Genomic DNA, 22,813 nt, shown 5'->3' on the forward strand with positions numbered 1-22,813 from the left:
CAATGTCCTTTTTGTGAACTGGTGCCCAAAACTGCACTGCATATTCCAGATGTGGTCTGACCAATGCTTTGTATAGGGGCAGGATTATTTCTCCATCCCTGCAGTGTATTTTTCTTTTAAAACAAGAAAACACATTGCTAGCTTTTGACATTGCCGATTGGCATTGCATGCGGTTATATAGTTTATGATCTACCAGAACCCAAAGATACTTTTCCATTTCTGACTCCCCCAAATGTATTCCCCCTAGACAGTATGAAGCATGCATGTTGTTACCCCCAAGTGCATAACTTTACATTTATCTATATTAAATGTCATTTGCCACTTGGCTGCCCAATCAAACAGTACATCCAGGTCTGCTTGTAGATTATAGACATCCTGTATGGATATTCCATTACATATTTTGGTGTCATCTCCAAACACAGAAATGGTACTTTTAATTGCCAAACTCTATTATTTATAAAGATGTTAAACAGTAAGGGTCCCAGCACTGAACCCTGGGGTACACCACTAATAACCTTAGACCATTCAGAGTATTAATCATTAATTACAACTCTCTGGATGTGGTCTTTAGGTCAGTTCTCTATCCATTTACAGATTTATTTTCTAAACCTATAGACCCTAATTTACATATTAACCATCTGTGGGGTACAGTGTCATTGAATTCATGCTGACTATCACTTATAATATTATATAACAGTTTTATTAACAATTTTTTTCAGCCGGGTGGTAAAAAAAAGTGAGCAGGGCTAGACACAGCAAATTTTGAGCACCTTTTTTGTATTATGCCGCAGCAGTCCAGTGCTGTGTATTTTAATCCAACTCTCTAGAGTTCCATGTTTTAATAGTGTAATCCCTTGTAGTAGTGTAATATTGTGATCCATGTGGCTTAACAGTGGTTTAGTTAACATTAGCAGTAAAAAAAATGCACCTCCTGAGTGACTACTTCTTGGCAACTGCTGGGCACCTGGGACTGGTAACCTGTGATAACTGCTGGGCACCTGGGATTGGTAACCTGTGATAACTGCTGGGCACCTGGGATTGGTAACCTGTGATAACTGCTGGGCACCTGGGATTGGTAACCTGTGGTAACTGCTAGGCACCTGGGATTAATAACTGGTGATAACTGCTAGGCACCTGGGATTGGTAACCTGTGACAACTGCTGGGCACCTGGGATTGTTAACCGGTGATAACTGCTAGGCACCTGGGATTNGGTAACCGGTGATAACTGCTGGGCACCTGGGATTGGTAACCGGTGATAACTGCTGGGCACCTGGGATTGGTAACCGGTGATAACTGCTGGGCACCAGGGATTGGTAACCGGTGATAACTGCTGGGCACCTGGGATTGGTAACCGGTGATATCTGCTGGGCACCTGGGATTGGTAACAGGCAGTAAGTGCTGGGCTTTTCAGGCCTAGCAGTTTTTCAAGCAGCAGTGGTTCCTGGCGAGAGGAAAGTGAGGGGTAAATGCAGCAAATGCAATCTTACTGGCAGTGGGAGTTCAGTCTACCTTCAGATGTCACCTCCTAGCGCTATACCTAGGTATTACAAAGAGCATCATGCATGTGATCGCAGATGGGGGCAGGACAGCCGGTGCCCTCCTCATCACTGCCAAAAACAAAAACGTCCTGTGAAATTTATCCTCCCGCAGTGTGATAGCTGTGTAACATCTGCTTGTCATGTTCTGCAGCCTAACAACTCAATGCGTTCAATCCTTTAGATCTCCCAAATTGTTGGTTGTAATTACCTACAATTTTTAGGGTACACAGGGGACTCTCATAGCTACTAATAACCAACATTTCTTGTTTTAATTTCAAGAATTTCAAAATATGGGGATCACAAGTTTAAAAACTTGTGGGAATTGAAGATTTGGGTTGCCGTTTTATAAGAAAGTGCACCTAGGAGCCCATAATTTAAAATGCAAATTAAGGACCCCTGGGGCCACTTACATAGCAAGAAGCATTGGGGTGGGCCCCCTAAATATTTTACCTGGCTTTCACCAAACTATATTTGTAATACTATACTGCCCTTTCTGCTTCTGTTCTTTGAACCCCAATTTATCTGGAATGGGGAGGTCCAGGAAACTGAAAATGTAGGTGCAAGTGGGGAACAGATGTATAAACCCCTAAAATTTCATTAACATGGCATCATTAGAACATAAAAACCTCTGCCCATCAAACTGTCTGCTTCCCTACCTTGAATCCTAATTTCTCTAGAACAGAGAGGTGCAGATAACCAGAAACAAAGGTGTAGGTGGGGGACACTTGTAGCTAACACCCCCAAACTTTCATCTCCATGGCATCATTACATAAACTCTGCCCATCAAAACACACTGCCCTGGTACCCATGACTTACCCTACCAGTACCTGAACCCTAAATTCATTTTGATGGCCATGGGATGGGATGAGTTTTTTATGTTCTAATGATGCCATTGTGATAAAACTTTAGAAGGTGTTATCCACAGATGTTCCCCACACATTTTCAGTTTCTTACACCTCCTCATTCCAGAGAAATTGGGTTTCCAGTGTTAGAAGTGGGCAGTAATGTGTAACAGGGCAGTGCGTTTGCCATAGTAATGAAATTTTAGTGTGGGGGGGTTATCGAACAGAATTGACACCCCCCCCCCTGCACCTACATTTTCGGCTTTGTACACCCCACCATTCTAGGGAAATTAGGGTTTAAAGAAGAGAAGCAGACGGGGTAACATAGTATGACAGTTGGCCCTTCCCCAATGCTCCTTTCTATGTAAGTGACCCGGAGGGTCCCCAATTTGCATTTTTAATTTAGGAGTCCAAGGTGCACTTGCTTTAAATACTGAAAACCCAATGTTGTATTTTTACAGGATTTTATAATTGTGATCCCCATATCATTAAATTTGTAAAAGCTGGGGTGCTGAAATTGTGAATGGTGGTAACTATAAGTGTTCCCTGTGCACCCTGAAAATTACAAGTCATTATGACATACAGTTTGGGGGATGAGGGTTTATACACAGAGAGCTGTAAGGCTGAGGAATGTGACATGCAGCATTTATACACACACTGCTCTGATGATGTCATTACACACGCCCACTGGGCGGAGACATTGTTTATACGATGTGTTTTTTTTTTCCAAAAGACTCGGCACAGCTATGAGAGGGGGAGGGGGAGCCTGTGTCCTGATCTCTTCCTAGCTGTGCTGTGCTCTTCTCACTCCGCCCAGTTCTAATCAGCTATCAGTTCTTGTCAGCAGATAACGAAGCGAGCAGAGCAAACTGTCCGGTGTCCGTTCAGAGCTGCTGAAAATGTGCCGGGCAGAATAATCACAGCAGGTGAGCGTCCCGCCCCCCAAAAACGGGCTGGGGAGAACTATGTAAATTATTTTTTTCTAGCAGAAACTCCTCTATGTTGTCCATTATTAAACTTTCAGGGAAGGATCTTTCAACTATAGAAAATAAACTTATCGGTCTTTAGTTACTTAGTAATGACTTTGCTCCCTTGTTAAAAATAGCAACCACATTGGCCTTACGCCAAATCATTGGTACCATGCCAGTGCTTAAAGAGTCTCTAAAAATTAGAACCAATGGCAATGAAATAACTGAGCTCAGCTCTTTGAGGACACATGGTTGTAGTCCATCAGGTCCTGGTGCTTTATCAACAGTAATATTATCTGTTTCTTAATCAAATCAATTATGAGCCGTTGTGGCTTGTTTAAGGCTGTGACATTGCGGTTTGCATTTTGGACTTAAGCTCTGCCTTTTTCCGTTGAGTACAGAGAAAAAGAAAAACTTGTTTAGTAAATCTGCGTTTTCTTAAACCCAAGTTACCAATCCCCCAGACATCCATTAAGGGGCCTACATGCTGAGATCTGATATTTTTTGCTATTAATACATTTAAATAGCATTTATATGGTTAGGTAATTGGTCACACATAATACAGACTTACAGTGTGGATGGTTGCAGTGTTTGGTCTCATAAAATTAGTAATATAGATTCCTGAGAATGGCTATAAACACATACATTATATAAAAATAATGAATAAAAAGAAGTCTGATGGCAAAATATCACCTGTTGAAAAGGTAACAAATCCCAAACCCTATTAAACAATACTATCATTTATGATTACTGATGTCACTATTAACAGCAGGTATGTATAATTACAATAAGGCATATTTATGAAAATGTAAAATATGCATTCCTTCCCAGAGTCAAAAAACCTTTCCTTGACATTACTGCATTAAGTCAGTCGTAAATCTGAATGATTTCATATTTAGCTGTTCTAGGCTGCTAATTGCTGACACCAAGGACCATTAAAAATCCATTTATTTCAAACTAGCCTTGCTAGAACAACAAACAGTGAGTTTCTGTCTGGATATGGGATGGCATCCTAGGACAAGTACAAAGTAATATTATTAACCTGAGAACGTTGTAGATCAATGTTTCGCAACCTTTTTAACTTTGGGAACCCCTTGAAATAACTTTGGGGTCCCTTCTGGTGGGCATTCTCAGAATGTCTCCCTTACAGATAGTCAAAACCATCATTGGTGTCACTTAAACTGACCTGGGAGCAACCCTGGATGAGAAATATGGTTATACTTGTTTTACATTTATAAAATGTTACTTCCAGTTTAAGAATTTTAACTAGAAGATTAAATAATTATTGCTAATTTTGTCAAGTAATAGTGACCATATCATCACAATGATGATTTCCAGCTTTCCCATGCCCCCATAAAAAAATCAAGATAATTGGCCTTTCTTGTAAATGGTAGTCAGTCTTAAGTGTTGGAATCCAAAGTGATCAATTGGGATTTATCTTGCACTAGTTTAAGTTCAACATCATGAATTTTGATTGTGTTACTGCATTTCAGAATGAAAACATTAGAATAAGTCATTTAAATGCCTGGCTGTCCCACAAGAGTTCAAATAATATTTGTGAGTGCTTCTATCTGTCTCTTTTATCTTAGAGATATCATTAGCTCAGCAGCACCCAACTGAATCAATGGTTTAAATCTAAGTGACTGAGAACATCTGCATGTTGCTGGCCTGCAAGATAGCAAAGGATAACAGATTCCACAAAAGGAGCTAAACAAGGAGCAAACCTTCTGAGATAAGGAGAGGGACACTTTCTAGCATAATAAATATAGGAAAAAGACATAAGGTAACAGTTTACAGAACAGGAGCTTTCAAGGCCCTACTGCCTATGTCACATTAGGAACCAAAACCATTACAAACTAAGAACTGGTCGTAAATTAAAGCTGCAAATTTGACAAACTAATAACTTTCAGAGTCCAGCCCAGAAAACCTGGAAACAAGTAACATTAGTCTTTAAATTTAAACATCATTAATCTTCAAACATCCTTCAATGACCAAATTAAACAAAACTAAAAAAAAACTAAAAATATATGTCCTTTAATAAGAAAAAATAAAAAAAAAATGACCACCTGATTGCTACCAGAAACTTCTAAAAGATAGAGTTCCACAGGTCCTTTTCCCCAGTGGTTATTCTTTGAATGATTGCTGGGCTTGATTGAGTTAGAGGTGAGGTTAGAACAACAAAACTAAAGTTCCAATTGGTGGTGGAGGTGGGAACTACGTGAAATATTTATGTTCGGTAAAAGAACAAGGTGGGATAAGTTATCAGATACTGCCATTTGCCCGGAGTTGGCACAGTAACAATAAATACCAGACACATTAAAGCTGTGTCTCCATTGCTCACCCAAATTCTGGCATCCGCCATTAGAACCCTACAATTATCCAGGACCTTTGCATCACTTTTTATACAGCTTTCCAGCCAATGCAATGCACAATTATTTGCATGAGTAGCTAATTGTCTGACACAAGCACTGTCAATTAGAGGGATCCTATACTGCTATGCACAAGTTCGGCCTCCAGAGTCAAAACTTTTCTTTATTAAAAGAATTTTCGGAAACTTTCTCTTAAAGAATTTCCAAAGCCACAGAGATAAATCTCTCTCTTTTTTTTTTTTTTTTTTTTTTTACAGAATTAAACACATTTTACTCGGTATTTTTCTCCTCACTGCAAGATTACTTTAACTAGAACTTCTCTCCATTGCAAAACATATTTCAAACTTCTTCTGATGACAGATAAGTCTGCTTATATAGTGGGGAAAATACAAAATGATTGCAAAACAATATACTTAAACATACTGTGTTATGAAGCCATGTTTATGAAGATAATAATTAAAGTAAATGTAGTTAAATTGCAGTGTTTTTAACTTCAAAAGTAACTGCAAAACCAGATATAAAGAATAGGTTCTGAGACATACACTATGTAGTTCTAAAACAGGTAGGGTGTGTAAGACACAAAATCCCTGCCTAAAAGCTGCTTAAAGACATTTAAACAATTCCACCCACGCTTAGTTTTGGTCATGGACTCCAATATAATATAGCCATACATTGTTTTGTCATTTGAAGTTGGCTTGACCTCTTAATGACCCTGGTGGCAATTCTATGAGCCAAGTAAACTTTATGCAGAGAAGGCATATTTCAGGGCAAAAAACAGATCAGCTAATTAAGTTATAAATGTTAGAAAAGGATGACTCCACAGTTTTTTTAATCCATGGAAAAACAAATTTTCTAACTAGAGCAGACCACAAGTTCCTTTTTCCTATGTTTACCTTGAACACCCTTATTCATTTGGCTGGAAAAATATATTTCACAGTTTAATCAGAGTTGAGAAAAACATCATACCATAAAAAATAGAAACCTATTACCGTCATCAGCCTAGGCAATCAAACTGAGAATAAGATGAAAGAGGTGTATGCCAGGGGGTGTCAAATTAATCAAATCAAAAAACCTTTTTTTTTTAAACCAAAATAAACCTTTTTTTTTTAAACCAAAATAATTCTTATCATGAATTGCAGCTGGCCCACTGCTACTGCAATCCGTAGTAACAACAGGCCAGCTGCAATTCATATTAAGCTGCTGTTCTATAGACGCAATGCCCCTACTACAATTTCCGGCATCACTTGCATCTCCAGACCAGCGGCCTCTCTGCCTATGTGTGGCCCTGCACTTTCAAGACACAAGTGATGCCGGCAATTGTAGTAGCTTCATTACTTGTGTCTACTGAACAGCAGCCTATGTGTGGATCCCGCAGAGTTTATACTGACAAGTAAGATCAATATTCAGGAATTGTCAGGATATTGCTACATTATTTGTTTTACTGTGCTACAAAATGCAATGTGAAACCAAATGAAGGCAGCAAAGTGAAACAATTAATCTCAATAAGAAGAAACAAGAACACATGAGAAGAGCATGCAGTAATATGCAGTGGATTGACCACAACTTGGTCTAACTTTTAAAATTTCGGCCCTCTGTGTATTTGAGATTGTATGCAGAGGGTACTTTTAGCAAAAACTCAATCCATACATCCAGACATATACAGGTATCTGGTACAGGTATACATGTATCAGAAATAGTATTTGATTTGACTGGTTAAAAGAAGATTGGGCTCTCTTGTTGGAAACAGAAAACAGTAACACTTTTTTCTACTGTATCCAAAACGTTTTGACTTTAAATATAATACATAACCAGTTCAATCCACAATGGTATTGGAGGCCAAGGGATTGTTTTTTTCATAGTATTGTCACCAGTGTTTGTTTGGATATATCTTTTTATTGATTTTTTTGTACACTCAAAAGTATTGTGTGTACTTTTGAAAACTTCTTTTCTTACCATTGGGGATTCAATTTACTGTATATCCAATTTGAAAGAAGGTACTATTTACATGTGCAAGATATAATTTAATTTTCATGCCATCATTATATCTTTGAAGCCCTAGTACTACAATCTGTTAATCTATCAAGATATGGTCAGATACAGTTGTTCATAAACACAGAGCTGGCTTCCTGTTCAGTTTGCCACAGTAGAAGATTAGCTGTCATTAACCTCCTTTTGCCTGACACAGCTTCTTGCAGAAGGCTGAACTGCCAAAACATGTACAGGGGTGGGAGCATTCATAAGCATTATGCCCAGTCCACATAGAAAACACACCAGGATAAGGACTTCAAAAGTTATTTGTCTAAAGATATTTTAAACGGACAATGTTGTTCTGTCCATGTGGGGCAAAATGATGGTGCTTTCGTAAAAGCCTGCTCCTGCCCCAGTTATACCCACCTTACCAGTGCTCCCTGGCAACGTCTTCCTCTATTGCAGAAAACTCCAGTGTTCAAGGTGTAAGCTGCAGTTCAGTAATGTGTCAAAATTTGAGCACTGCCACATGAGACGAGGTCATATATTCCCCCATAATTATTGCTTGGGAGAAGCCTTTAAAAAGGCCCTGAACATGTTCCTTTAAATAAGTTACATGACTAAAATATGGAGATTTAACATTGTAGTAAAGCTTTTTAAAAAGACCTTATAGTGATAAACATTAAAAGTAGCTCAGAAATCAGATAAAACAAGACTGAATTGATATGTATTCATCAGGATCTCTAAAACATTGGCTATCCTATACAAATTGGTCTGACCAAGTTAGCAATAATAAAAAGTATTTTTCCCATATTTATACAAGTGCTAAATTAAACACCTTTGTGTGATTAGTGCCTATACGAAAACTAGACTACATATACTTACTTTCTCTGTGATATAGAACCCAGAACCTTCAGCATACTGAAGTGCCAACTCTTCATGATTTTGAATGATGGACCATCTATAACATGAAAAATAACCCATAAGAAAACAAACTTAATACTGCATTAACCACCTGAGCGTTACACTGATTTCTAGATTTCTGTTCCAAAAGCGTCACAGGTTTTCATGAAATTTTTTTTTTTTTAAATTGTAGACCTGTAACTTACAGAAATATGTCCGAATAGGGTTCTAGTAGATATCATGAATATAAAAATTAGAAAAGAAAGCCAGCTGGCTTTCTCCTCTAAGCCGGCCGGCTTTTTCTTTTAAGGAGAGGGACACCCGACGCTGGAGGACGCCGCTGGAACATGGACCCGACGCTGGATTAGCACAGCGGGACCAGGTAAGTGGGGATTTTAGTGTAGGCGAGAAAATACGGGGTTAACCAAAAGAGCAAAAATATTTAGTGCGGGAAATTACGGGCTTAGCGGTTAGGGGGTTAAGAAGTAACTGGATACACACTTAAGTATAAAAGCTTATCTGCACAGAAAGTTTGATCATGTACACATTTCCCTGTCATTGCCATACTAATATACCATAGTAACCTCAGAAAAACTAAGCAAAAAAAAATACCCTATAAGTAAACTTATAGATCTATACAGGCAAAATAGAAGAGCTGAGTACCAGGTGCTCATTATTATGGCTTGGCTGTCATTGATGATGCAATTTCAAAGTTCATTTACTGACCTTAACAATAGCCATTGTACATGTCAAAATACAATACCAAAAAAGAAAATATTAAAAGTAAGCATGATGAAGTAAATCTCTGAAAAAATTATGCTTATTAAAAATTAACATCCCTGAAAACCAACATAATAATGCTGATACTCGAGACAAAGAAAAGGACATCCAATGGTTGTATCCAGACTCTAGCAGTTCCTACCATGCTACATTACAGATATGCAAATGGCATATTAACCTTTTTGTAACCAAATATTGCTGGATGAGCAGACCTTTTATATTAAAGCAGTTTTATTTATAAAAAAAAATGCCCCATTATTTCCAATAATCTAGGCTGATAACATGTTAAATGCATTGTATTTTTACAAATATAATTGTACCCAACAGTTACACTGATAAGTCTCCAATTCCACAGCTGATGTTAGGCACCAACTTTCCACTACAGCCATTTAACCAGGTAAATCATCCCATAACAATTTTAATTCAGTTGCTTGTTAATTTAGAACAAAATATGGCTATAGCAAAAAAACAAAAAGAAAAACTAGACTCATTTAGAATTACTTTTCAGAATTTAATCTGCTTTATTGTTCTCAGTAAAACAAGAAACCCCATTGGATTTTATAGTAAAAAGTTTAATGCTGCTTTAGTTTATAAAATCAAACTCCACTGTTCAGCCAATCTATGTTTTCACGTTACATTTGTTTTTAATTTAGGAAATCTAGTGTGTAAATAACAGAAGTACAGTATTCTTCCATCATGTGCAATACTGTGGATACAATCATGTATCCCTTTTCTCTGGATATGTTATTTTACTGATAAATTCCTGTTAGGTTTTACAGGAATGACTTACAAAGCTTCTTTGTGTTTATGTGGTCTTTGGAGACATCCAGTTCCTTACAATGTTTGAAAAGTAAATTATATCTGCAAATGAAGTTCTCTTTAGGAATGTTTCACATTACAGGAAAGAGCTAATGAAAGGAATGCTCTCATGTCCACTTTATTACCAAGTTCTTCAAATTACAAAATGCCCCAAAATGTTTGTAAAAAAAGCTTTTAAAACACCTTGAGAACAGTATTTTTTACTGTTAAGTTGGTATGTTTTGTCTATTAATACATATTAATATAACACTAATACAGGTTACATTTATTTTGTTAAACCTTTTTGTAAAAAAAAATGCACCCAAGTAAAGCATTTTGCAAAAAGTCATTAATATATGTAATTTGAATATTACTGTCCTGTTTTTAAGTTCCCTGTGTCGATACTGGAATATTTGTTTTATTTTTATTTTACAGCTCTCCATTGAAAGCATCAATTTTTAGGAGGAGCTGCTGGTAGACAAGAAGTGTAGTTCCTGCTCATGTGATCTGTATTAAATTCTATCCAAAGTAAAACGGTTTATCACTGTAATAATTAGACATTTTTCTCAGTTAAGCTTTGAGTGCTCAAAAAAAAGCATGACACAAAGACAGAGATGCAGCTGACAGTCTTAAGCTGAGTACACACTTGCAATAATTGTTGTTGGAAAGGATTTCACAATCCTTTCCAACAACTAAGGACTACACGATGCATGAATGAGTGCTGTACATACATCACCGTTCTGCTCTATGGAGAGGGGAGGGGGGGAACAACAGACCGGCACCCCGCTGCGCTCCCTCCCTCCCTCTTCCCTTGCATTAAGATCGTTCGTCGTTCATAGTCCGTAGATCCACCGGGCCGGTCGTTCAGACGATGGACGACCGGCCCTGAGCCGATTATTGGGCGAGAACCATTGGAGTTGTATATGTAGCTACGTAGTATGTAGGCCTTCGATCCAGCATCAGATGCCAATGATTGTGGTTTCTAGTCATACTACTACTCCAATCATTGTGATTACATGAACATTTGCAGTTGCACAAGTTTTTTTTTTTGTTTTTTTTTTATTAAGAAGTCTTTTTAACTACTTAAGATCACTTTGTTAGACTAGCCATCATTTTTCTTCCATCAACCTGCTCAACTGCTATGTTTTGTTTTTTTTTCACAAAAGGGTAAAATTTTCAAAATAAAAAATTGCTAAAGACTGAAAGGAGAAATTGATCTGGAACCTAACTGGTAAAATGACTTACAAGTGCATTTCTGCTTTATTTTTTGAGCAATAAATTCATAAAATAGTAAATGCTAAATAATAATTAAAACAATCAATCAGTTAGAAGGCTGAAGTATAAAAATCATTATGGTATGCTAAAACCAGCAAGTGTATAGTATATATTTGGAGTTCATTCTCAAAGGAAAAAAAAGCTTTAAAAAGTACATTCTGCTTTTTATGTATAAATCTTAACAACAACTACAATTCTAGTATAATATTATTACTATTGGACCTGAATGGAACTTGATGGCAATGATGGACGAACTGTGTCAAATAAACTGAAGCAGTCATCCATCAGCATCTATTAACACTATCTCAGACTCAACATCATGGGTCACTTGAGAGGGTTAAAAAAGTATACCTTATAATTTCACATGAGCTAAGCTCCTTGAGCGTTCACAAATATTAACGCTGGATGCTTTCTTCAAGTTTATTTTGTTTTGTTTTTTTCCTCCAATACTGTTCTATATATGTTTACAATTGTCTACAATTTTAAAAGAATTAATATGTACCCGGTCAACATTCTATCTTGGCCTAAATCCCTAACTCCAGAAAACTGCAACACTTACAACATCTTTTATTGTGTGTGTTTTTTTATTTAATTTAACTTAAAAAGTTTTTATTGTTCTAATATTTAACAAATTCTTTATTTTAACAACATACTTCAAGGAAATGCACACAAAACCAATCTCTACTTTGCAAAGTGTATGTAACCCTGAACAACTAACTTCTCTAATCTGCTACATTTTTGGCCGATTAAACAGATATAACAAAACACTTGCAATGGCATATTTAAGTGCACAAAAATACCTATGGATCATATCAAATTCAGAGCTGTCCTTGCACAATTCTTGCGTCTACTTATCCCTTATAATTGATAATTGGGACTACAGAATGAGTAGTCTCACTAATGTGCTTAACAAAATTCGAGGTGAGTCAGAGTTCATTAGAAAACTACACGGGGCAGGGTGTTTTCTTGTATTTCTAGGGTCTTTAAAGGATAAAGACAGGCACGATATATGTTTTTTTTTGTTCTCATTTTTCCCTGGGATACATTTGATGGGATCAAATACCCTTCAGGTAATCATTGCTGGTCCTGACTAACTCTGGGAAGAAAAAATGTGCACCCTGACCACAACCTTTTAGCCAAATTTCTTGTTTCACCAATCAGTGAATATGTTCCTGAGGATAAGGTGGGGATCAATCTCAAAACACATGAAATTTTATAAGATACTAGTTTAACCTTTTTGTACATATCTTTTTCCTACATTCTAGTGATTTTCTCACACTTTTTCTTTGGATTAATACAAGGAATGCAAGTATCTTGGGCGGACTAACCTAGCACCACTTCCAGATGAACCTCATTCCACAATCAGCTTCTTAATACCCTCAGATCTAAGTGGTACTTTAGGAGAAGTTTTTTTTTGTATTCCGTATCAGAATGCTTGACTATCTAATAGATGGATTTCTTAAGTGTAACTAAAACTTACCTCCCCTTGTTCATTCATGGACATCTTCACCCGGTCCTTTTTCTGGTTCAAGATTTTTCACCATCTTAATTACCCAGGCCAGAATGATGTCTCCCTTGCATATGCACAGAAGTTCATTTATTCTTTACACCAAGATATGCCAAGTTCATACAATGATCTTTGCATGTGCAGCTCAAACAATGTATGGTTGTTAACAGGTGGGTAGGTTTGTTTTATTGCACCAAAGACATAGTATTTCCTTACTGTAATAAATAGTTTGCCTGCTCACAATTTGTTGGATTTTTCAGTTTAGTTCAACTTTAAATCCAAGGTGGAACACTGTGATGAACTATAAAGAATAAAGAACAACACATGGTAATAGTTTTTATTGTGAGATTTTCAGCGTATGAAGAATTATGCTTCAAGGAGCTCCACCAGTTTCAAATTCTTATAGCATTCTATAACTTAACATTTTATTATTATTTTTTTTTGGTTTCTGAGAGACCCCAAACAATAGTTTATCACAATTTTGTAGTGGATACTGTATTATAGGGTAAAATTTGCAAAAATGATGCAGGGTGTTTTTGCAATGGCCTTGTGGGAGCTAACTATAATGAGGTATAACCATCAGAGGATTCAGGGCAGTGTTACATTTTAGATTTTGTATGGGATGAGTTACATTATTTCTCAGCTTTGACATTGAGCATGCAGCATGTGGAATACTTTGATCATCAATTCACATCCCCATGCATTCTGAGATCTTGGTGTAAAATGCACACAACACATCATAATCAAATCATTCATGTCATCTTCATGGGCCAACATATGAATACTTTAGTAAATTGATTGCCCCCCACCCTGGAAAAAAAGCTATTTTTAAGCATTTTATCTGTCATAATGACATTGTTTCCACTAGAGAATCAGACCTGATGTAAGCAATAATATAGGCGAAAGCATCACATAACAATATGATAAACAGTAAACAATACACTTAGTGATGTAATTGTCTGCATTTATTAAATATGACATAGAACACTATATGCATTGTTAAACCTGGCCACATGCTACATTAGTAAGTGTTAGTCATCTTGGGGCCTGGTGACACATTCATGTGACTGCTGGCCTACTATTTATGTTTTTTATTGATAAAATCATTCATCAAGAGAATTACAGATATTTAAACGATATATATATATATATATATATATATATATATATATATATATATATATATATAAACAGTTCTTATGGTAGATTTATCAACCTTGGTCTCTAACTGCAGAATTTATAAAGTCATTTTCTGACAAATTCTGTAAATCTACTTACCCATCACTGACTTCTTTTATGATAGCAGATAAAGGCTTTTTCTGAAAAATAAAATAGAATAGAATTAGTACACAGTCTCTTAAATCCAAATCACAACCACCATTAGATCAAAGCCTCTTGATACATTCTATGCCTGGGGGTGGATTGTGGTAGTATTTTTGCAGCAATGTAACGTAACCTGATAATTAAACGGAATCAACACACAAGTTTTACCATAAACCTATTTTGTTTACTAGGTGGAACTTGCAGCAGCATTTCTTCTGTAAAGACAAGAATGCCCAAATGGGGCTGTTAACAGATCTTTAGTTTACAGCCTAAATTTTTGGAGTTTTGGATTGCTACTCAATACTAAAGTACAGTGGTTCAGTGCTCTGATACTCTGATGTCCCTCTTTTGTATTTTGTATCACTTTTATAGAAACACAAAAAAGCAAAAGGAAATCTCAGAGTAAGGGGGAAAATACACTTTCTGGCAATAGTTACCAAAACAAATTGCCCTGTAGGGATAATTTACATCCTTTTTAATTGAGTGACTGTTGTAAAGTTTAGGATATCCTTTTGTGAAACATGGGCACATGAGCAATACAAACTTTAAGTTTAAAAGTGGATTTTACCAAATGTCTAAGCACACAGTTGAGACACATATTGGAGCAGGTATAACTGCCAGATAGGGAGTGTATTGTCAAGTCTTGTCAACCAACCAATCCTGGTTTGGGATCTCATTCACAGCTACAACACAACAAAAATTACTAAACCAATTCGAAAGGTGCAGCATGTGTATTGCTGCATATTCTGACTGTACAGAAATTGAGAAGATATAAACTTTTAGGTACATTTTTTAGGCGCTAGCTTTATTTAAAATACATTATTTGTCTTTTAGATTAACACACACCTGTATTAATGTTTTGATATCCTCTTGTATGTAGTTTAGAGCATTGTGTTTTCCACATTAAATTGATTATACAGATGTAGTACACTTTTTGTTGTACTGAAAAGATGAACACCTGCATCATAGAAGCAGTGCAAGTAAATTGGAGCTGATGTGATTTAAACTGGAAATATACCAGGTGCTATTGTACTTACAAAAAAAACACTTGGTTGGGAATGTGCATGTGTAAGTATTTCATTTAAAAGGAGACTTGTGAAAGTGAAATAGTACATCTAAGGCAGGGGTGTCCAAACTTTTTGCAAATAGGGCCAGATTTAGTGAGGTGAAAATGTGTGGGGGCTGACCATTCAGCCTGACATTCTTTGGACCATTTACAATAAAAGCAAATTAATTATTTTATGAATTATTTATTGTAAATGGCATACTTTTTATTTCTTCACACAGAACACAAATAAATCTAAACAAGTTTTTACCAAAATCACTCTGCCAAAATGGATGCATAGGTTTTCTTATTGTACCCTGACATTTTTTTAGGGGGTCTGGTCAAACGTACACTGGCAAGCTTGGCCACTCTTCTCATGCCATGCACCATAATAGTTTCTTTGTGTTTTAAAATAAATGGATATTTCTCATGATTTTGAATGTAAGTAATAAAACTGTATGCTTAATTTATTTTGGTTTTTGTTATTATGTGGCTGAATTGTTATTCTTTGTATGCAATTTTGAAATTATATATATATTATTTTAACCATAGAAACAAATATCCTCCTGAGGAAGTGGACCAGATTCATGAAACACGTGGACCATGATTCAAGCACATGTGGTTTGCATGTCTTGCTGTATTATTGCTTGTTTTAAATCGCGCATGTGTCTGTGGGTGTTTCTGTGTGTGTCGGACTCACCAATGCAGATGCATAGGGCTTAGGAGACACTTCTGCAGCATGTTTGCTTGATCTGGAATATAGCCAGGCTTTACCCTTTTCCTAATCTGGTTTTAAATTGTTTTTGCTGCAGTGAGTATCTTACTTGGAGAGATGTTCTGTCACTCCAATAGAATATTAGGATAAATAAATGCAATATGTGAGGCTCCATTCTTTCTCTTCTGTATCCAAAACTGACTGATTCCAAAAAAGTGCTCTGCACACCTATAAGTAATAGTTTATTTCAAGATTACATTTTAGAGGTATGCCAAGGTTTTCGAACTAAATTACAAAAATTCAGTTAGCGACCAAGCTATAGTTGGTTTTCAGGCCCTAGCCTATCACCTAACAAATGTTTCTATTGGCCAGTAAGGCTAATATGAGCCAAATGTAGAAAACATGAGAGAAACACCAAAAGTATAACACATGTTATAAAAAACTGTCCTATTCCATCAGCTCATACATATTTCTATTGACCAGACAGACTAATATGATGAGCCATTAGTAGCTAACATGAATGGTGCACCAACAATAGAAGAGGTGGCAAGAAGCAATTATTTAAGAGCAGAATTGTGAGCCAAGAAAAGACACTACAACTGTAAACAATAACTATGATTAATGCGGTGAGCAGCCGCCCTATGGAGGGGACCCAATGGCTGGAACCAAGACAAGTTCACCATTTTAATACAACACTTATCATATAGTCAAATCAACCATTTTCCCAACTTAAATTTTAGTGTTTACTGTATATCTAAGGCCAAAACGTTTTTATCTTCACTTCTTATCTTAAGAAACAGCATGTGTTTTCACTATAAAGCTTCCTTCTGTTCTAACGGCAACGCAAAATTTTAGATTTTGCCTTACTCTCAGTGACAATCAGCCCTTGTGGTGAACAGATAGCCATATAAATATGGGAAAGAAAAAAATCCAATTTCAAATGAATAATTAAATAGGGGCACGCCCCAAAATCAAACCCATGCATACCTTACCACAGTAGGCACATTAAAGTCTATTTGTGTTATCATTTTTGGTTGTAGCCACTCCTATGGGTAAATATCAATATTTCAGTGGCAAATTGAAACACATGGTGAAAGTACTTCCAGTATCACACAACCATGTAAAAAGAAGTCTTCTCCTCTGGGAATTCCTTGTCACATTCAATGACTGAATAAAAAAGGCATGTCTTCATTCCTTAGAGAATCTAGGGTAATTGATCATTAGAATTCAAGTTTACTTCAAGTTTACTTCACAGTTCCATCTGTGGTATTCTTGTTACTTTATACACTTTAATGTTCTGCTTATACTAGTCCCATATGCTCTTCAAACTTCACAGACAGAATCCAGTACCATGAGTCATAGCTGTCAATAGTTCTGCATCTGGTATATATAGCCATGTGGGGAAGTAAACCCCATGGAAATTGTTGAGTTTTCAACATATTTGAAAAGGCCAACAATCTCAATTCAAACATTGCCTACAGGTAAGGCCGATGTACTTGAAAACCCATAATCTACAATAACAAAAATGCTAAATTTTCACATGTAAAACTACACCCCTACATTTACCACCACAAGACATCCATAAAAATAAATTTGGGTGTGGTGGATTAGGTGTAACAATTTGCAGGTAATAGTGTCCAAATTAAACCTCAGATATCTAGTCTGTGCTGTTCTCTTTGATATTGATGTCAAAACAGTTTTTAAGTAATGTTGTGAGATCACCCAATTGATTTAAAATCAGTTATTCCACTTTAAAACCAGGACTGGCAAGACCAGACATTTCAGTCCCAATGCAGGCCCTATAATGCTTAAAGGAGCTTTTAACAACTCCAGCATGTTTTTGAGGCATCTGTAAGCAACATCTACAGTGGTTAAAGTTTAAGTACATGAATTTACACTTAGTAAGACACTGCCCCAATAAAACCTGCACTAAATGTGTACCAGGAAAAGCATTTAATTTATTATCCAAAAGAAACATAAGGGATTGAAAATATAGGTATAGAACAGGCCTCATGAAACAATGTGTTGTTGACTAATAAATGAAATATAAGTTTGTTTTGTTTGTAAGAACTTCATACCAACTGTGAATCATGGTGTTAAAAATAGTATATTTTGACGTTGCATTGCTGATTCAGGGCCTGAGCAGACTAAAGTCATCACATTATCTATAAATTCTGCATCAAAATAAAATGTGTTCATAAGAATGTAAAGCTATCTATCTGTCTAAAGTTGGCGTTTAAAGCAGAAATGTATCTTCAGCTTGATAATGATCTAAAGCAAACTAAAAAATCCACCAGGGTTGACTAGATAAAACCCAATCAAAAAATGTGGGGGATTTAAAACTGGCAGGTAATACAAGGAAACTCACAAATATCTTGCATTGATAGATTTGGAAATTTGCAAACAAACATTTTGGGTTGATGTCAAAGTCTAGTGGCCATAAAGTCATTTCTGCTAAAAGCCAAATACCTTTGGAGGTCAAAGGTGTACCCAACCTTTTTTATGGTACACGGTACATCTATTAATATTTTTGATAAAGAAGTCACTCTAAAGGTAAATTCGCCTTGATGTTTTTATCCACGTATATGAGTCTTTTGTGTAGGCAGAATAAATGAATGAAGGACTTCTTCACATGGTTGCATTTTACTGATGTTAGAAGGCATATAGAAAGCATTTAAAATGTAATGCAATTCATAGTTAAAAAGTTGTCTCAGACTTCATTTGGTGGATTTTAGACACCCAACTAGCTAAAGAATAGTAAAGCTAAGCTCTAGAATTAGTATGCACAGCTATTCATGTCAGAAGAAAAGCTTGTGCTTGCATTTTACTTGTCACTTCCATCTTTCCTGGTGTGTTTACACATCAATTAGAGGCTTATCTTGTGATCTCCATATCAAATTATATCAAATAAACATTCTACTAATGCTAGGTACACACGTGCAATAATTGTCGTTAGAAAATAAAGAACGACAGATCAACGATTATGCACGATTATTTTGAACGATCGTATTGTGCACAATTCTGGACATGCTGTAACGATACGATCGTTCAAATATAATCCACCAATAATGTACACACGCTAGATACGATCGTTTGAACAATACAGGAAGTGACATGTAAAGGAGAAAGTCTACTGCAGAACCATCCACGATCACTGAACGACTGTACAAACAATAGATTGTGAACAATCGTCGCCCAATCAGATCCACTGGGACAGTCGTTTATTTCCAGCGACATTCCTCGTTCATCGGCGTTGTTGTGCACTTTTTTTGTTAACGATTATCGGACGAACGGTTGTTAGTCGTTCATTTCCAACAATAATTATTGCACATGTGTACAAGTTTAACAGTGAAGGTAGGAGACACATTTTCAGATGGCTCGGACTCCGTAAAAAGTGAAAGTAATCTTTTTGATCCTTTCAACTCCTTTTTAAATATTAAAAACAGAGTGGTAGTGTAACAGTGTGTAAAAACCGCATGTGTCAATCTGTTATGCAGAACCATAATTATGATCTTTTAGATGTATAGAGGTTTTTAGGTTATAAATCATTTTGGACATTCCGTTGATTTTTCATAAATAAAGCAAGGAAGACATACATACCTGGTCAATTTCCATTAACTTTGGGTATGCCCCAGGCCATTGAATGGCCACCTTGACTATATCTGAAGGCGGCGGCATCCTTCTTGAGGTTAACAGTAGCTGCACACTAGTCAGAAAACATCAACCATTCAGACCTAGGAAAAGGTAAACAAAAGAACACATGAAGACATTTAACTGAGGCAACAATTTACACAAAAGAAAAGGCAACAATAATTATCATCAGCCAGCAAAGTGAAGCTTTACCACAGGTAGCAATGCCATTTAGGTTAGATGTGGAATATTATAGACCATGCTATACAGTATCATTGCTACTTTGCAGGCATGTACAGGTTTACATAATATGCAACCAGCAAACTAGTTAAAATAATGGAACCATCAAAGCATTAGGAATTTTACAGTATATGGCGCAAAATGCAGCTCAAGGGTCAAGGGCATTAGTTTTCAGATGAAGACTGTGAAAATTAAGGAAAGTGTGGTTACCAAAGTTCTTATATCCTATGAGAGTTCTTCCATTAGCTATGCCTAATCATGTCTTAAAAATGCTACAAAGTAAAATGTTAGAATATATTTGGGGGGCAAAATGGCCACAAGTCCCTAGACATACTTTATATCGATCCAGGAATTTGGGCGGCCTATCGGTCCGCATTTGAGTTCATATTAAAAAGCTGCCGAAGTTACGCCTTTCTTACAATATCATGCCCAAAAGATATTCCTAAATGGGTTTCCACTGAGAAAACAGTGGTGGCACCAATATTATTTGAAACATTACTCTGGATTCCAGAAGTACAACGGCGCCATAATACCAACCCAATACTGAGACATAAACTAAAAATATGGGATTCTATTAAACATACGTGGGGCCTTATGTCCAGTCATAGCCCAGTAAGCTCTATAATTGGGAACCCGTTGTTTCCCCCTGGTCTGGAGGAACTGAGATGTTCTCCTGGTGGGTAGAAAAGGACCTATATAGAATTTGTCATTTTACTAACTTGGCAGGGATTCTTTCTTTTAGTGGGATTAGAGAAAAATATGAAGCCCCACCAGAGGAACTCTTTAGGTATCTTCAGATCAGGCATTTCATACAAACTAGGCTGAGATTAGCTGCTGGAACTTATAATATGACGTGGTTTATGAGACTGTGTGTACAGAATGCAATAGTAAAAGGAGTTTTATCGGCTCTGTATAATACTTTAGGTTCAAACATGTATGGCCATACCATCTTATAAATCTAAATGGAAGGCAGATATGGGCATGTTACTGGAACAGGAAGATTGGAATCAGATTTGGTCTACGGAGGCATATAGTAGCATTTACGCTTCAGCAATACATTGTCCCATTTAGGCTTGCTAAGTTTCAGCCGACCTGTATGGGTAAATGCTTTAAGGGATGTAATACAGCATGAATTCTCTATCACATATGGTGGGAGTGTCCTAAAATAAGAAAATTTTGGGCGAGAGTATATCAAATAGCTTAAACTTTAGTGGGTTGCGCGTTTCCTAAAAAACGGCGGAGGCACGTCTGTGTTTGAAACCATTGTTCGGTACTAATGTTCAATTTAAATTGTTAGCGTATCTGTTCACTTCAGCCAAAATGGTTTAGGCTAAGGCATGGTGTTCTAAAATCCCCAATGCGCAACAAGTTAAGATTAAAATGTCCTGGTTTCTAGTGAATGAAAAGATGAGAGTGATATTCACTGCTTCGGTTCCTAAATTCCAAAATATATGGTCACCATGGATTGAGCATTACATGACTAACGGCTGGGATTGGTCAATGTTGACCATATAGTTCCATCACTGATTGAGTAGGTTATAACAAATGTTCCCTTTTCATATGTGGGATTGTTAGCTGGCCTGCCCTCCGTCCTCCGTCCTCCCTCCTTCCTTCCTTGGTCTTTGTGTCTTAGTGTTGTCGATGTTATATGTAATATAAGATTATTTAAGTATATATGCCATATTCCCCTCCTATTAATAAATTAGGTACATGTTTGTTTTGGGTGAGATATTAGGTAAAGGGTTATAGTGGATACTTCTGTCACTGAGGAATATATGAGGGGGTGGGAGTGGAGAAGCAGTCGACAATACAAAGATGAACCAATTAGGATTATACTGTGTAATGAGATACTAATTGTAATAAAAGATAGAGATTAAGCAGTAACTAGAATTGAGAAATGTTAGAAGTCAAGATAGACATCTATCATTAAAAAAAATTGAAGATTGTGTTGTATAGAGATTATACTGTTCTGTTATAATCCGTTGGAATATAAACGATTTATGACACAATTTATATTGGCTTGTTTATTTGTATGAATAAAATGAAAACTAATAAAGAAATTGAAACAGAAAATTAAGGAAGGTGTTTGGGCAGGAAGAAAGTTCAACCTTGGAAATTATATATATTTAGCCATTAATGTTGAACAAGCAAAAAACACTCAAAATAGATTTTTCACTTTTAGTTGGAGGGAACCCAGGAGTTCACACATAGGGTATGCAAAACTGTCCAGCACTCAGCAGAGAGATCTTCACCGAACCTGGCACATTTATTATTTGCCCAGATTCTCCTTTTCAATCAAGCTGTTGTTCCCCAGGGGATTGGTCTATTTCTACTTAGGATATTCCTCAAGAGGATGTATGGCACAGATGTACCTTACGGTTTATTCTTTATTAAATGCTCAGGAACTTCAATAGTGGAGTTTATTTTTGCACATATTGGTATTAGTGTTAAGGGTTATTTTTGCGGCCATTGCACATGAATGCTGAAGTGTTTTATTACATCCATTGGCATCAAAAGTTAAATTTTTTTTTTGCATGCACAAATACCATAGAAGATATTTGGCCACTAGTAGTGCTGTGGGCCTTTTAGAGACTGACATCCATGTGGGAGTTTTACTGTGGCCACGGAACCAACAGTAGGAGTCATTATTATGGCCAACACTAATGCTGGGGGGCACTACTGCTGCCATCTATACCAATGATAGGAACTAAATAGTTACAAAATAGAGAAATCTATCCCTTCTAACAAAATTGTGAAAATTATATTGGGCACAACAACTCATGTGCCAATAATCTGGGTGAATAAAAATCAAAGTATAGTGCAATTCATACAATCCAAGATAATATTAGGCAGTCCCCTATAATCAAACTCAGGAGAATGCCTATGTACTAGACAAGCAACTGCCTGTAAG

At 36.5% G+C, this 22,813-nt stretch overlaps 1 protein-coding gene across 3 annotated transcripts in view; it reads right to left on the bottom strand.

The window, feature by feature from the left end:
• The window catches only part of ELMO1 (engulfment and cell motility 1), a 203,652-nt gene that overhangs the window by 140,579 nt on the left and 40,260 nt on the right, over positions 1 to 22,813 (bottom strand). For all 3 annotated transcript variants that reach the window (XM_072412197.1, XM_072412194.1, XM_072412195.1), the window contains exons 2-4: positions 19,633 to 19,766; positions 14,228 to 14,268; positions 8,572 to 8,647 (exon numbers count right to left, since the gene is read on the bottom strand). In XM_072412197.1, coding sequence (XP_072268298.1) covers positions 8,572 to 8,647; positions 14,228 to 14,268; positions 19,633 to 19,710 — 195 coding nt within the window. In that variant the 5' untranslated portion in view covers positions 19,711 to 19,766. The remainder of the gene's footprint in view (positions 1 to 8,571; positions 8,648 to 14,227; positions 14,269 to 19,632; positions 19,767 to 22,813) is intronic.

Source organism: Pyxicephalus adspersus, chromosome 5, assembly GCF_032062135.1.
Source record: "Pyxicephalus adspersus chromosome 5, UCB_Pads_2.0, whole genome shotgun sequence".
Classification (NCBI taxonomy): Eukaryota; Metazoa; Chordata; class Amphibia; order Anura; family Pyxicephalidae; genus Pyxicephalus; species Pyxicephalus adspersus.